The following is a 17,306-nucleotide window of genomic DNA, read 5'->3' as shown; positions in this document are numbered from 1 at the left end:
ATCGACAGGCATCTCAGTAACACATGTGGGTGACAGAGTGACTGGTGCTTTCTTTGAGGCAATGGGACCTCGACATTCGCGTGCCAAGTCGGTTGAGGAGGCCCGACGGGTCAGTTGCTTCTGAGCTAGAGGACATGCGTGCAGTTGCTACTGACTTTTACCGTGAGTTACTGTCAGGATGCATGCAGAGAGCAGGTGTGTACACAGATGCCTTGTCTTGTGGCTGAGGAGATGTGTTAGAGGCTTGAGCTGCCACTTCAGCTTGAGGAGTTGCAAACGGCTCTTAGTGCCCTCCCCCGTGGTAGCAGTCCAGGTGAGGATGGCTTGACTCCCAGTTTTTTCTTGGAGTATTGGAACTTGCTTGGCCCAGATCTTTGTAGTGCTTTTCAGTACATCCTGCACACAGGCGTGATGCGTGACAGCATGAGTGAGGGTCTCATCTACCTCATTCCCAAGGAGGGTGGCTCCTTGGATGAGATTCGACAGTGGCGCCCCATCACCATCCTCAACTCAGCCTACAAAATTCTTGCCAAGGCTCTGAGTTTGAAGATTCAACCACTTCTAGAGAGCCTTATACATGGGACTCAGACAGGTTTTGTCAAGGAGCGTAGTATCCTTGACAACATCTTTACGTTTCGGGAGGCTTCTGCCCTCGCGCAGCTCAGTGGTGAGGATTTGGTGATTCTTCTTCTCGATTTTGAGAAGGCCTATGACAGAGTTGACTGGTACTTTCTGGACTACGCATGATGGGCTTCTCAGATGCTTGGATTAGAGGGGTGTCAGCTTTGTACAGACGGGCACACAGTCAGGTACTTTTGTCAGGAGGTAGAGGTGATCGTTTCATACTCACACGTTCGGTCAGACATGTCTACCCTCTTGCCTCCTTCCTCTTTCTGTTCTATGCTGAGGCGATGAGCAGGTTTTTGGTGTCATAGCAGGTTGGTTTACGGCGTTTAGCGCTTCCTATATGGGGAGATGAGCTACTGGACGCTGAGTTTGCAGGCGACTCAGCCTTGCACTTGGATGGCCAGGAGGCCAACCTTCATAGGTGTGAGCAGGCTCTAGAGACCTTCTGTTGTGCATCTGGCGCAATGATCAAATGGAGAAAGACATTGGCTTTCTCGGTTGGTAGTGCTCGTTTGCCCGATTGGATGCCAGGTGAGGGTTTCAAGTGGATCCCCCCCAAGGAGTGCAATTCGGTACTTGGGCTGTCAGGTTGGTTTGGACTTGTCTCCCGAGCAGCAGATTGCTCCTCTCCTCCTGTCTATCAGGAGGAAGTTGTCACATTGGAGCTCCGCATGACTTTCTCTGGCAGGCGGAGTTGTAGTGGCCAACCAGTGTTGTTGGCTACTATGTGGTACATCACTTCTTGCTGGATCTTCTCAAGTTCTTGTATCAGCCAGGTAGAGAGGCTGATCAGGAACTTCCTTTGGTCAGGGTGTGACACTCAGATAGCCCGGGCCAAAGTGGCTTGGCAGGTCATCACTCTTCCTTGTTCTTAGGGAGGGCTTGGGATCATAGACCTAGCACAGCAGAGCAGAGCCCTTCTTGGGAAGTTCATCGTCAGAGGACTTCTTCCAGGTGAGGATCCCAGGAAGGAGTTCTTGCTACAGCGGCTTCGTGCTAGGGTTCCTCAGGCTTGAGGCCCCTTGCAACCTTCGACCAGATGGATTTCCACAGAGATGCGCAAGAGCTGGCTTGAGCAGGAGACTGGAGGACCACTTCGCTGTGAGTTTGCTCCGATCTTGGGAGCATCTGCGGCGAGGCCTGGAGTAGCGTCAGCCTACATGCACGGAGGAGCGCTTGAGACAGTTCCTTGTTTGGAACCCCATGGTTAGCACTCAGAGAGGCCACCTGGTTGGTAGTCGGCCTCATGTTTCCTGGGGTCCCATGGCAGTGGGTCCAACACGCTCTTTAGGTGACTGGTTACAGTTTTCAGGCTTGTTAGAGGAGCTGCAGGGCTTTCAGCTACTACAGGGTATGAGAGGGGTGCAGAGCATGTGCCAGGACATCTCAGAGGCAGTACCAGCTAAGTGGCTCACACCTCTCGAGCCAGCAGCGCCCAGATGGATGGGAGCCTTCACGCGACTGGAGGTTCTCATCTCAGTTCGGGCTTGCTCAGAGATTGTACCCTCGCTGTTTTTTGAGATACAGGGTGAGGGACGCTTACACCGAGTTGCAATAGAGGCCCCGCAGGTGGCAAAGTGCTGTTTTTAGAGGATCCAAGTGGTGGGCATCTACGGGAGGACTTACGTTATTGATCTTGACCCAACAGCTCTTGAGACTGGACACTGGAGACTGTGGGCTTGGGAGAGCTATCCACTGGCACGGGTACAGTGGGATCCTGGAGAGTGGCTTTGGAGGGACCCATTCTCCTCTGCAGACCACCTAGGTGTCCCCTTCTTTCAGTACACTGTTCGATTGGGACGTCACATACTGGCAGCATAGAGAGAGGCTCGCCCTGCTGCAACACCTCATTGGCAGGAGGAAGGTCTCACAGCTGAGTTCTTGGCAGCTTTTTGGGAGAGGTTGTGGGACTCCAGATAGCCGAGGCGAGTCACTTTGTTCCAGTGGCTGGTTGCACATAGAGCTACAGCAGTTGGGAGCTGGCTTGTACATAGTGGTCTCTCGGCCGCATTTGCAGCTTGTGACCATCTTGTGGAGAGTCAGCGTCACTGTCTTTGGGACTTTCCTTTGGCACAGCATATGTGGCTTCGTGTTCTTCGGCTGATGCCTGCTCTTTCCACGGCTCGGCAGTACACTTGGGGGCCAGCTGCTTGGTCCACTCTCACGGGCCCGGCACTACAGTTTGAGCTATCTTCCACCAGCAGGATGATAGTGATGCACGGGGGCAACCTACACTCCAGCCTGCCACAAAGCTTACTCCACAGGAGTGGTGCAATGAGAGAGAGGAGTGCTGGGAGCTCATCAGCGGCCTTACACTCTGGTTCATCTGGCGGGCCCGCTGCTTTCGCATCTTTGAGGCTCGCTCTGTACCACCAGCAGAGACTGTTCGGGATCTTTGGCTAGAGCTGATCCATACTCTCATAGGACAGCTCGAGAGACTCTAGGGGAGCTCCAATCGCATGCGGAAGCGCCGAGAGGCTTTCTTTCGACTCTGGCATCCTGGGCCTTTTTTCACCATGGTCCAGGGTGTACTCAGTTGGCACTACCGTCCACCTGTGTGGCTTTTCCCTCCTCCCATTTCTTGATTTAGCCTCATTGTACATAATCTGTTTTTTCTTTGGGAGAGTCTCCCCATCATGATTGTTGTAGCCCTCTCTTGAAGAGGTGGTTGTAGCTCTATGGGCAGTTTCAGTAACTAATAGAAGGATCTCTTTCTCGGGAAAAAAAAATATTTTATCAATTCTTGCGATCATTTAATTCAACATCAGTAGATTCTAATAAGATGTGCTCATCATCAGTAGAGATGCATGGGGAGATGCATTTGCTTGTTCACTTTGACTTTATACAAAGGACTGTTGTTTGCATTGTTACTTGCAGAACTAAATACTTTCCAGTGAATTTCTTATTTTAACAATTATGTCTATAGTTCATCAACGTATTATCTCATAAGTGTAAATTGTAGGCAGCATTTCTCCCTCTGCTTGTCAAGGATTTTGGACTTCGAATGTTAGTACATTTGTGGCTGGGGAGACAGCAACCTTTGGTGTCTTGTACAAGGATTCTTTCAATAACAGCCTCAATGTATCTTATGCATCAAATGCCAACATATCTGCAACCATTGAAGCTGAATTTGTGTCAAACAATCTGTCAATTGTGAATATAGATTCTCAAGGTGGCTCAGGATATGGAACTATTGATCTAATGTCATTCTCCTCTAGCAAGTTCGCTCTTCATGTTACTATTAGCGACATTGAAATTTCAGGATCTCCTTTTTCCTTACAATTCTTGCCAGGTACACTCTGCAAATGCATTCAATTTAACCCTCAATATAAACCTTCTTCTATGTGCTCTTGTCGTATGTAGTCTACTGATTTGATTGTGGGATCTTCCAGTTGGTTTCCAGTGTGTGCTCTAGTCCAGATAGTCAATAATTTGTATCATTTTCAAGTAAGAAAGAAAATAAAAATTTCTTTGGAGAAAACTTTGTTTTCAATCTGTAGCTCTTCTGTTTGAATAATGTGAGCCCTGACTTTAGTAATTTCTTCTCAAATCGAAGTTATAGCTGTGTCTTTTTAGTCATCAAAAGTGTTACCTGAGTTAAACACAGGTGCTTTTTAGTACAGAGCCATTGTATAGATGACATTATCTGGATTGAAGAGAAGATATGTCATATGCTTGCTAATCTTCTCATAATTTTGAATGCAGTCTAGCCCACCACCCCACAGAAAGAGGGACTCCAAGGAAGTAGCCTAGAGAAGGTAGAAATGAGATTGTTCCTCATATCAAGTGTCCTTACTTTAAGCAAATCAACATTAAGAACCCAACGAATCCTGTGAGAGTTTGGTCAAAAGCAGTGTGAAAGACACATTACCCAGGCCAAACGTGAGCTCTAGCATCACAAGGAGACGAGAGGAGGCTCTGTAGATCATTTAAGTGGAGGAAGCTACTAAGACTGAATCTGTAAGAGACCAACAGACTTGTGCCAGCTGATCTTGACACCTGTTACGTAAAGAAGGTATCCAAGGCAATCATCTTGTTCTCATCCACATGCTCAACACGAACAAGATTTTCATCCTCCTCAACCAGCAAGCCAAGCCCTATAATTACACGTATCTCTGTAAATGAGAAGGATCTCTTATTATCTGGCTTTTTCCTCAATAAAGAGGGAAAGTTGGAAGTGTGGGCTTGGCTAGGGTTTGCAGAGGGATGTGAGGCCGAAATGTCAAGAGAGAGGCCACTCCCAACATTTTTCATCTTTTGCATCCCAAACTCAAGTGCTTCATTACAATTTCCATTGGTTGCACTCAAAGTGCATAAAAGCCACCCTAAGAAGGGTTTCTTGGATCTATGATTGCAGGAGTATCAAAGCATCACTAGAATGTAAAACATGGCATTTTTTTTTGCGGGCAAGGGTATGTTCTGGCATAGCCTTTTTTTGTTCTTCTTTTGTGTGTATGTGTGTTTTTTTTATATGCCCATAGTGTGTCTTTAGGCCTTCTTGATGGGGAGTTGACTGACCCTTGGCTGCTTGGGTGTTCTGTCCGCCAAGGTTACCCCCTCAGTGCCTTATGCCATTGCCACCCACCCCTTGTTGATGTATTTGGATCATTTGGTTTTGCTTGGTCCTTCACGGATTGCAACTACCCTCTGGGAATGACTTTATTGGGCAGGCTTATGCTGATGACTCGTCATGTATGCCCCGCAATCATCAAGATGATATGCGTGCGATTATGCAGGCAAGCCTTCAAGTTAATTTCGGGAAATCCAAACTCTTGCATCTCAATGTACGGGAATGGCACCATGGCTCGAGGATATTCTTGATCCGAATGTCATTGTCCGCCACTTGGGGTACCCTATTGGATGGAAGGTTATTGTAACCCAGCAAGTGGATTGGATTATACAACGCCTCAACGTCACTTTGCTGATGTCTAATACATTATCTCATTTGTGGCGCACTAATTCCCACAAGAAAGGGCTCCGTTTACTTTCAATGGAGAAGCTTTGCACTCCGAAGCGTTTTGGAGGATTAAATATTTTGGACCTTCGCTGCCATCATCTTGCGAGGAAGGCCATGTAATTGCCTACCCTTGCGCAGCAATTGCAACCTTAGACTCTCATGATAGCATCACTTTCACCTTTGGTCACTGGCAGACATCACTCTGGGAGACTGTGTTTGGCAAGATGATGGGTCATATTCTTGGTTGTTCACTTATCTCTACTTTGCTTGATGCTTGGAAATCCGTTACGGCTCATCTTTCATGGAATGGTAGGCAACCACAAGATGGGAATTCGTTGTGCTTGGAAAGTGGAGCCAAGCTTTTGCTCTTACTCTTGTAGACCGATCGCCACGCTAGGCTTGCATTCTTTCTTGTCGTGGCGTGTGCACTGTGGATGATGTGGTCGACATGTATGGCAATTTGATTCGTTATCCTCAGGCGATTGTACACTTTGGTTTGGGCATGCATTATCGTCAGTTCTGGGGTGAGTTGGAGTGCATGTTGGCTGACTTCCTGCCAGTCCACCATTGGCAGCTGGTGGCCGCATGTTGGTTTGGACTTTATGGGACACACCTTTTGTTGCCATTTCTGCCCGCAAGGTTTATGCTTCTCTCCTGTCTCATTCTTGCCTGGCTGACCACTGTAATGCATTATGGTCTTTGCACAAATCAGATGGATGGAGGAATGCTCTTACTACAATTTGGAAGAGTCATTTGCCTCCCAAGGAACGTCTGTTTCTATGACGCTGCTTACTGGGAGTGTTCCCTGTTGGCACCTTCCTTACTGCGTGCCACATCAGCTCTTCTTGCTGTGCCAGATGTTCAGCCTTTGATGAGACAGTCAGACACCTACTTTGGTATTGTCGCTTTACTAGGGCCTTTCTGGACCGCATATCCGCCTGTATGTGTGTCCGTTTTCCATCGGCAATTTTCCACAGACGTTTTTGGCTCTTCGGCATTCTCTCGGATCCCCTTCGACGTTTTGTAGCCTTCTTCACTCGGGTCAGGTTTTGGTCACTATGGTCCTTATGGCGCCAGCACAACTTTAGCGTATTCCATCAGCAAGGTGTGGATCCCTTTCCTCTATTCCGGAGTCACTTGGGCAATCCTTACATTTTGTCCTAGATATTGGGAACATATCCTTGGATATCCTACAACTCTACTATGTGTGCTTTTAATGCCTTCCCCTTTCAGAACACCTCTGTGTTCTTCTTTGTATTTGATCATTCTGATGGGTTTTCCTCACGTTGAGGTTTTCCATCAGTAAATCAATCCAAGATTTACAAAAAAAAATGTGTGTATGTGAAGATTTCTCTCATTGGAGACCAACTACACTCATGCTTGTGGTGTATAAATTGATTGCTAAAATGATTGTTAATCATCTCAAGGGGTTTCTGCATGAAGGCCTACATCAATCTCAATATGGCTTCATTCCGTGCCGTCAAATTACTGATAACCTGGCCAATATCATCATAGGCATGGAATATGCGAAAGATACTCAACAGGACTTATTGGTCATGCAGGTTGACGTTGAAAAGGCTTTTGATACTGTTCTTTGGGACTACATTGCACTATGAAACAATTGGGCTTTGGGCCCAAGCTTTTCTATGTAGTCTTTTCCTTCTATGCACATAGTTCTTCTGCGGGCTTGTTGGATGGTTTTCTCATAGACCCTTGGCCTCTGGGATGATCAATAAGGCAAGGTTTTCCTCTCAGTGCTTTGCTCTATGCAATTGTTACTCATCCCCTGCTTGTGTATGTGGATTTCTTGACTTCTTTTGGTCGATTGCATGGTCTCGTGCTTCCATCTGGGAAGCAGCTTGTTGGTCAAGCCTATGCGGATGACTCTTGTTTATGCCTCGCACTCACTATGATGATGTGGAACTGATTACGCATACTCTTCACTTGTTTGGATTGGCGGCGGGCCTCAAAGTCTTTTGCAAATCCAAGTTATTTCTTTTGAATGAGTATGATTGGCATAAGCTATTATGGCCGGGGGAGATTGTTCCCCCACATGTCATAGTTCCCCATGTGGGTTATCCATTGGCATGGAATGTATCGGATGCGCATAAATTGGACCGGGTACTCCAGCATCTGCGTTCTAAGTTGCATTATTGGAAATTGTCCACCTGGCCACTACATGTACGTTCAGGATTGTCTAGTGCATTCTGATGGCCTATGTGCAGTTTGTTTTACCCTTGTTATCTTGTCTTGGTTGCGCTTGTAGTCCCTTATGTCTACTTTTTTGGAGCACTTTTGGTGCACTTCATTTCACAAAAAAGGTCTCCGACTTTTTTTTTTTTCCGAGAAAAAGATCCTTCTTTTAGTTAATGAAAACTGCCCATAGGGCTACAACCACCTCTGCAAGAGAGGGCTACAACAAACATGATGGGGAGACTCTCCCAATGAAAGAACAACATATATACAATGAGGCTAAATCAAGAGATGGGAGGAGGGAAGAGCCACACAGGTGGACGGTAGTGCCATCTGAGCACACCTTGGACAATGGTGTAGAAAGGCCTAGGGCGCCAGAGTCGAAGGAAGGCCTCGCGGCGCTCCCGCATGCGGTTGGAGCTGCCCTGTAGTCCCTCAAGCCGTCCTCTGAGAGTATGGATCAGCTCTAGCCAAAAGTCACGAACAGTCTCTACTGGCGGCACAAGCCGAACCTCAAAGATGCGGAAACAGCGGGCCCGCCAGATGAACCAGAGTGTCAAGCCACTGATGAGCTCCCAACACTCCTCTCTCTCACTGCACCACTCCTGTGGAGTAAGCTCTGTATAGCAGGCTGGAGTGTAGGTCGCCCCCCTTGTATCACTATCATCCTGCTAGTGGAAGATAGCTCAAATTGAAGTGTCAGGCCCATGAGAGTGGACCAAGCTGCTGCCCCCGAAGTGTACTGTCTAGCCTTGGAGAGAGTAGGCTTCAGCCGAAGAACTCGTAGCCACACCTGCTGGGCCGAAGGACAGTCCCAAAGACAGTGTCGCTGACTCTCCACCAAGTGGTCACAAGCTGCACATGCGGCCGAGAGACCACTATGCACTAGCCAGCTCCCTACTGCTGTAGCTCTGTGTGCGACCAGCCACTGAAACAAGGTGACGTGCCTTGGCTGTCTGGAGTCCCATAGCCTCTCCCAAAAGGCTGCCAAGAACTCGACTGTGAGGCCCTCCTCCTGCCAATGACGTGCTGCAGCGGGGCGGGCCTCTCTCTGTGTTGTAAGTATATGACGTCCAAGCTGAACAGTGTACTGAAAAAAAGGGACACCTGGGTGGTCTGCAGAAGAGAAGAGGTCCCTCCATAGCCACTCACCAGGATACCACTGCACTCATGCCAGTGGACAACACTCCCAAGCCCAAAGCCTCCAGTGTCCAGTCTCAAGAGCTGCTGGGTCAGGGTCTATGACGCACGTCCTCCCACAGATGCCCACAACTCGGATCCTCTGGAAACAGGCTATAGCACTCTACCACCTGCGGGGCCTCTATTGCAACTCGCTGTAGTCGTCCCCCACCCTGAAGCTCGAAGAAAAGGGCTGGGACAGTCTCTGAGCAGGCCCTGACTGAAATGAGAACCTCCAGTGGTGTGAAGGCTCCCATCCACCGGGGTGCTACTGGCTCGAGAGGCGTAAGCCACTCAGCTGGAACTGACTCTGAGATGTCCTGACACATGCTCTGCACCCCTCTCATGCTCTGTAGCTAGAGACCCTGCACCTCCTCTGACAAACCTGTGAACTCTAGCCAATCACCTAGAGAGCGCGCTGGACCTGCTGCCATGGGACCCCAGGAAACATGAGGCCGACTACCAAGTGGCCTCTCTGAGTGCTAACCATGGGGTTCCAGACGAGAGGCTGCCGTAGGCGCTCCTTCGTGCACGTCCTTCAGTGAAGCGGTCCTTCAATCTCCTGCTCAAACCAACTCTGCGTATCTTTGTAAAGATCCATCTGGTCGAAGGTTGCCAAGGGCCTCTTGACTGAGGTACCCTGGCACGAAGCCTCTGCAGCAAGAACTCCTTCCAAGGCTCCTCACCTGCAAGAAGTCCTCGAACTATGAACTTCCCAAGAAGGGCTCTGCTTTGCTGTGCTGGATCAATGATCCCAAGCCCTCCCTGAGAACAAGCGTGATGACCTGCCAAGCCACCTTGGCTCGTGCTATCCGTGTGTCACGTCTTGACCAAAGGAAGTTCCTTATCAGCCTCTCTACCTGGCTGATACAAGAACTCGAGAAGATCCAGCAGGAAGTGATGTACCACATAGTCGCCAACAACACCTGGTTGGCAACTACTACTCTACCAACCAAAGAAAGTCGTGCTGAGCTCTAGTGTAACAACTTTCTCCTGATGGATAGGAGAAGAGGAGCAATCTGCTGCTCGGGAGACAAGTCCAAACCAACCTGACAGCCCAAGTACCGTACTGCAGTCCCTGGGGGAATCCACCTGAAACCCTCTCCTGGCATCCAATCTGGCACAGGAGCACTACCAACCGAGAAAGCCACTTTCTTTCTCCAGTTGATCAGTGCTCCGGATGCACAACAGAAAGTCTCCAAAGCCTGCTCACAACTGTGAAGATTGGCCTCCAGGCCATCCAAGTACAAGGCTGAGTCATCGGCAAACTCAGCGTCCAGTAGCTCATCTCCACGAATAGGAAGTGCTAAGCCCTGTAGACCAACCTGCTGTGACACCAAAAATCTGCTCATCGCCTCCGCATAGAACAGAAAGAGAAAGGGCGCAAGAGGACAACCCTGTCTGACTGAGCGAGTAAGCATGAAGCGGTCACCTCTACCTCCTGCCAAAAGCACCTGACTGTGAGCGTGTCTGTATAGGGTTGACACCCCTCTGCTCCAAGCATCTGAGAAGCCCTCCTGCGTAGAGTGTCCTCTAGAAAGTCCCAGTCAACTCTGTCATATGCCTTCTCAAAATCGAGAAGAAGAATCACGAGGTCCTCACCACGGAGCCGTGCCAGGGCATAAGCCTCCCAGAAAGTAAAGATGTTGTCAAGGATACTGCGCTCCTTGACAAAACCTGTCTCTGAGTCCCATGTATAAGGCACTCTAAAAGTGGCTGAATCCTCAAACTCAGAGCCTTGGCAAGAATTTTGTAGACTGAGTTGAGGATGGTGATGGGGCGCCACTGTGGAATCTCATCCAAGGAGCCACCCTCCTTGGGAATGAGGTAGATCAGGCCCTCGTTCATGCTGTCAGGCATCACTCCTATGTGTACTCTAAGAAAAAGCTGGGAGTCAACCCATCCTCACCTGGACAGCTACCACGGGGGAGGGCCCTAAGAGCCGTGTGCAGCTCCTCCAGCTGGAGTGGCATCTCTAGCCTCTGGCGCATCTCCTCAGTCACAAGACATGGCATCTGTGCCCAAACCTGCTCCCTGCATGCAACCTGTCGCTCTGACTGCGGCTGAGCCGACAGTAACTCACGGTAGAAGTCAGTAGCAACTGCACGCATATCCTCGGGCTCACAAGCAACTGACCCATCGGGCCTCCTCAACTGACTGACCTTGGCATGCGAGTGCCGAGGTCCCACTGTCTCAAAAAATGCACCAGTCACTCTGTCACCCACCTGAGTCCACTGAGATGCCTGTCGGTGGAAGGCAAACTCATGACGCCTCTCCTCTATGCTAGCAAGCTCCCCCCAAGTCACTGAAGTGGTCACTAGTGTAGAAGCGATCTATCCGCGATAGATTCACTCCTCCCACATTGCGGTCCGATCTAGAGAAGGCAAGACTGTCTGGGGGCCTCACAAAACCAGAGTGCTGCCATGTATCCGAGACCCTCAAAGTCATACACAACCTCTCCCGAGCTGCCAACTCGACTCCATGCACAGTAGCATGGCTGCCACCAATCTTGTCAGAAGGGTCCTCCAACATGTTGAAGTCCCCTCCTATACACCAATGATCGGCCTGCGGCAAAGACTCAACAATCTGTGACCAAAACTCTGCACGAGCACTCACCACATTGGGCGTATAGATGTTCAGGAAACCCACAAGGCCACTCTGAACCTGCATAGTAATCCACTGAGCCTCGCCTGGCACAAAAATCCCTCTGCCCACAATGGCCTGCTGCAATGAGTCCGCAATAGTCATACATACCCCACCTTGGATGCCTCCAGGTCCAAAAGCAGCTGACGAAAAGGTATCATATCATCCACGCAAAATCTGACGACATCGTCGAATGCAGCTCTCACACAAATGGTGCTCCTGAAGCATAAGGAGATCAATCTCTCCTCCCACAAGACAACGCTGAAGCTCCTGACGCAATCGGCCCCGCTGTCGCTGAAACTGGGGCCCACCTAGTCCCTGCACGTTCCATGAGACAATCCTCATGGGGAGCGAGAGAGAACAGATGCTGCCGCAACAGCAAAACGGGCTATCTTCGAGGCTAGCTTGGATGGGGAGTAATTCGCATCCGAGCGTCCTCTAGATAGGCGAGACTGCAGTGAGTGCCTAGCCCACACCCAAGCAGAGCGAGCCGTGCGTAAAGCAACCTCCTCTGTCCAGGAGTCCTCATGAATGTATACATAGCAAGGCAAACACTGCGTATCAGCAAAGAAGTACACCACAATGTGCCTACATCATGCTGAGTCTAGGGATGTCACCGCAAACTTGGCCAATGGCCACAAAGTCTCTAGCATATCTGTAACTCCAAGTTCTCCCATGTGATGAGAGAACTCTAGGACCTGTGTATGCAACCATCCCAACACTGAGTTGAGGGAACCACTCTGTCTCGGCCCTACCACAGAGGGGGAAGGAGAAACCAACTGCTGAGTCCAAGGCCTCTGTCCCCCTAGCGGCAAGGAACAAGGCATGGACCTTGAAGCAGGCTGCCTCATGGTCTGCTGCGGAATCGCGGAGAAAACGAGTGAACCCGTAGTCGAAGAAGTCCTAGCGGTGTCGGATGTCAATGCTCATCAGACCCCGAGGGATAGCTGCAAGGGAGGATGTCTGAATCTGCAAAGGGGGCCGTAAGAAGGGCTAACCCTCTCTCGCTAGGCGACTCGTGGCAAAGGCACTGCCAAGAGATCTCCTAGCTGTCGGAGAAGGACCAATCTCCTGAGTCGACTGTGGAACTGGAGCAGGAGGGGGGGGGGAGAAGGAGCTAGGGAGAGCGAAGGAGAAGAGGGGCGGGATAGGGCGACAGAGGTAGAGGGGCGAGGTGGAGGGGCAATGGGAGCAGAAGGCGGCGGGGAGGATGAGGAAGAGGGGGGGAACTCTGGGGGGGAGAGGCTGCCGAGGGTGAAGCGGAGGTGGGGGTGGCGCAGGGATCTCCTCCTGCTCAAGAGGACCAAAGCGGTTCCCTGTGGGAACCCACTGCTGCTGAGTAGGCACCTGAGGGCCACTCTGAGTGCCAGGCTGACGCTGTGGCCCCTGGCGTCGTCGACCACGGGCCTGCTATCACTCCTCCTCTGCTAGAGCCTCAGGCTCGGAGGGTGGCTTTGCATGTGTGCGCTGTGCCGCTGACTGTGGCTGTGGGCCAGCCCTGGCAGGCTGGGGCTGAGGCTGTGGTGCAGGTCGCGGCCTCCTCCGTGGACAGGCCTTCGCTAGATGGCCCATCTGTCGGCAAATGAAGCACTGGTTCGGGAGGCCCGAGTACTCCACACTCTATCAAAACCAACCCCCACTCACCCGAGGTAACAGGATAACCTTCGGGAGCGTGTGGGTATCTCTGACCAAAACTCGAATTGAGGGAATGCCAGCCGCCTTGGCAGCTACTGATGCTGCCGTACGAGGTGTCTCCAGGACAGTCCCAATGGCGGAACCGATCCTGGAAAGAAGTGGTAAGTACTCCCTCCGTAAACCCGGAAAGCAGACTGAGATGGGGATGTCTGCCTCCTCTACTAAAACATCCGAAGCTGGGTCAAAGCCATGTCGCCACTGTCGAAAGTGGGCACGTGATGCTCGGATGGCCAGTGGACTCATAGCTATGACCTTGGACGCCATCTCGGAGGTCTCAAATTCAATCTGATAGTAACCCCGTCCGAGAATCTGGACATCCTGGATCTTGCCCACCCCTGCGAGAAGGCGGGCCTGAAGAAGGTCTTGCAGCTCTCCTCTGCTAGGTCGGGTGCCGAGAATCTTGTAGATGACCGAGGTCGCCTGCAATCGCTCTACCTCTGCGGCAAGGCTCGCTTGCTCTGTCGGCGAGAGAGCAAGTCAAATGGTGGGCTCAGCGGGGTGGGGCGAGGGGGTTTTGGCGAGTCCCTCTGTGGAGAAGCTGGAGCCTCCATCTGTGTCTACTGCTGTGGCGTAAGAAGAGGGCGATAGGAGGGTGCTGCAATTGGGCTTGCCGAACACTGCTCCAAGGAATTGAACCAGTGCCAAAAGGGACGAAACTGCAGGGAGCTGTCGAGGAGGAAGAACAAAACGTGCGGGCGAACGGGGCGAGGGGGGGGCAGCGGGCTGGGGCAAGCGGGAAGGGTAGCGTAGCTGCGCAAGGGAGAGGGCGGTGGGCGGCGGAAGCGGGGGCTGAGGGCGGGCGGACGGACAGGGGCAGGGGCAGGGGCAGCGCGAGGGGGGGCAGCGGGGGCTGAGGCCAGGCGGGCGGGAGGGAGGTAGACAGCGGGAGGAGGCAGCCAGCGCTTGGGGGGGGGGGGGGGGGGGGGGGGGGGGAGCGATGGCGCAGCGTGGTTCACAGCAGCAGCTAAGGTCTCCGACTTTTGTCTCTAGACAAGTTGTGTTCTCCCAAGCGCCTTGGCGGGTTGAATATTTTGGATTTGCGCACTCATGTTCTGGCTTGGGAAAAAAGCTATGTTGTTAGCAATCTTGGTGCAACAGTAGCAGCCTTGGACACTTATGTTGTCACATATGTGTGAGCATATTGTTACGCCATCCTTTGGTCATTGGCAGCCGCCATATTGGGAGGTTATTTTTGGGCAGCTTGAAGGACACATTTCAGGATGCCCCTTTTACCTCTTCTCTCATTGTTGACTGGAAGGTTATCACCTTGCATATGCAATGGCACGGTCGACAATATCTTCTTGGCAATTCCCTTCAATAGGAGAGTTTGCATTGGAGCAAGGCTTTCTCCTCGATTTTGGTTCAACGGTCTCCTCGCCAGGCCTATTTTCTTTTGCAAAAAGGAATATGCCAAGTGCATCAGGTGGTGGAAGCTTGTTGACTTGAGGCTAGACTGCATTTCTGCTGCCAATGTTTATGCTCTATTGCAATCTGGTGTATGGATTGTGCGGCATGGTAGCCAGCTGTGGTCCCTCTCCACATCAGCCTTGTGGTGGAAGCGAACCTTGGCTAGTATCTGGCAGAATCTTCTTTGTCATGATGCTAAGGAGACTGTGCTGCACTTATTGTGGGGTTGTTGCTGCTCCTGGTCATTCATTCAACAGGTGTCAGCTGCTCTTCGGTTGCGTTTTCCTTCCGCCACTTTTCATAGACCGTTTTGGAGCTTCAGTCTCTACAGTCGCAGTTTAGAGTCTTTTTTGGTTGGGTCAGATTTTCGGTTCTGTGGACCATTTGGCACCATTGCAACTCCTTAATGTTTCAAGTCATTGCTGTTGACCCATTTCGCAACTTCAAATTTTCGTTGGGTCGGGTCAGGCGTTGCATTTTGCCTATGATGCTGGGGACATCACTCTTGATGCCTATAGGATTTATTTTGACTGTTTCTAGCCTTTGGAGCCCCATGCTGCTCCACTTTCTCTATCTTTTTTGCTTGGTGGTTTTTCCTTGCTTTGAGATTTCCCACTTGTAAATTAATCCCAGAGATTTACAAAAATAAATAAATAAATGTGTGTGTGTGTGTGTATTTCTGGCTTTTGCATCCATGCTGGCATAAATTCCACCCATGAAATTTCAGGAGCTACACATGCACCAAACTGTATGGGAGCTTGGTCAACTGGAAATGCCTCATTTGCAGCAGGAATATATCCTAGTTTCATAATCCTTATGAAGGATGAGTTTAATAACACAATTACCTCATCTGTCAGTGACCAAGTTCTAGACTTCAAAGTTTACAGCATGACAAACGAAGGAATTGCTTATGATTTGGACAACCTTACATCCAGTCAAAACAAAAGCTTTGGAATAGAAACTATAAGCTTTTTGACCACTCTTGGTGGAACTTATCTTCTGCATGTGGAATACAATGGTACAGAAATCAGCGGATCTCCATTTGGTTACATGGTTGTACCAGGTAACATTTGAAGTAATCATTGTTGATAATATTGTTTTGTCATTTTAATAGCGAGATAAAATTCCATGATTCGAAAAGAGTAGAAAGTCAAATATAATTTTCCTGGAATAACTGATATGAATGCCAGGTCCTATTTCTGTGGCACAATGTACTGGTTTTTGGAAAAATGCTTCTGGATTATATAGTGCAGCAGATAGTATTGACTTGTATGTGTTTCTTAAAGATTCATATCGAAACAATATAACAGCGTCCCAAAATACAAGCTCATTTGCTCAATTCACTGTCCAGACAAAAACCTTAGCTGGTACTTCACAATTGATAAATGTAACCCTTACAGCTCAAAAAGATTCTGGATATGAGGTTATCAGTTTCAACAATAGGCGAGCTGGTGATTACCTTCTTTATGTCACCATGAATTCCAGCAGTATTGTAAGCTCCCCTTTTCCTTACACAATTGAGCCAGGTTTGTTCTGGATCCTGATATATGTTACATCCTTCTCCTCCTGGGTGCAGTCTCCCCTGGTGTGCGTGTTTGCCAAATGTAAATTACTATCCTTTCTTTGGCTGCTGCAGGTGTGCTATCAACACCTGATTGTCAAGTTCTATGGCTAAATAAAACAAATGAGATCAAAGCCGGAAGTCAAGCAAGTGCAGAAGTTCTTTTTGTGGATGCTTACAACAATAGTGTAAGCAGCTATATCAATTTCACCATGTACTTCTTGCGTGATGGGTGGACCTTTGAGGATGTTTCTGTCCTAACTAGAAGAGAACCGGGCATTCAACATATCAATTTCATCATTACCCGTCCTGGGGATTATTCACTTCACTTGGTGAATGGTGGCAGTGATGACCTCAATGGATCTCCTCTCAACTTCAGCATCATTCCAGGTCATTACATTTCAAGCAGTAATTTTGAGCGCAACAGAGACACCTACGAGTCTGTTCTCTTCAGTACAAGACATGCAAAGAAGTACAAGTATTCATTTCAATCATATGTATATGCATATAGGTTTACAGAAGAAATCCAATGTGTGTTTGGGTGTGGGCTCTGTAGGGATTGATGATCAGAGAGAGCTTAGAGTGACACTTTTGCGCTTATGGCATTTGTGCAGCATCTATCTCACCTTCAAATTGTAAAGGAGCCTGGGTTGATGAAGCAAACTCATTCAAAATAGGAGATTCTGCTGCTTTAAAAATCTTCTTGATGGATCCTTACAGTAACATCGTGAGTGCATCTTCAGAGGAAGCCAACACTCTTGTATACAGTGCATATGTGACCTGCCAGAATGACGCGAAACGATCTGATTTAAGTATTGTGACAACTCTTGACATCAGCAAGATATATGAAATCTTAAATTTCAATCCTGTTAAGTCAGGCCGTTGCCTCTTGTATGTACTTATCAATAAGGTCCAAATTGAGGGGTCTCCCTTTGCTTTCACACTTGTATCAGGTATTGCTATTTGTCTCTCTCTTGAACGCTTTATACATCTGCATCCCCGACCTTCTATCAATGAAATGAATGGGATAGTAAATTTTGGGGT

General features: G+C 49.4%; 1 protein-coding gene across 4 annotated transcripts in view; it reads left to right on the top strand.

The window, feature by feature from the left end:
* Window positions 1-17,306, top strand: part of LOC147420057 (uncharacterized) — a 108,544-nt gene that overhangs the window by 77,547 nt on the left and 13,691 nt on the right. For all 4 annotated transcript variants that reach the window (XR_015186910.1, XR_015186908.1, XR_015186909.1 and 1 more), the window contains exons 11-15: window positions 3,590-3,919; window positions 15,429-15,764; window positions 15,892-16,227; window positions 16,338-16,652; window positions 16,877-17,215. Coding sequence is in view for 1 of the 4 variants with exons in the window: in XM_086503904.1 (XP_086360030.1) it covers window positions 3,590-3,919; window positions 15,429-15,764; window positions 15,892-16,227; window positions 16,338-16,652; window positions 16,877-17,215 (1,656 nt within the window). In the remaining 3 variants the exon portion in view is untranslated. The remainder of the gene's footprint in view (window positions 1-3,589; window positions 3,920-15,428; window positions 15,765-15,891; window positions 16,228-16,337; window positions 16,653-16,876; window positions 17,216-17,306) is intronic.

This window comes from Adiantum capillus-veneris, chromosome 28 (assembly GCF_014529385.1).
Source record: "Adiantum capillus-veneris isolate H3 chromosome 28, ASM1452938v2, whole genome shotgun sequence".
NCBI lineage: Eukaryota > Viridiplantae > Streptophyta > Polypodiopsida > Polypodiales > Pteridaceae > Adiantum > Adiantum capillus-veneris.
The sequence above is the reverse complement of the archived record's forward strand: the minus strand, read 5'-3'. Positions and strand labels throughout refer to the sequence as shown.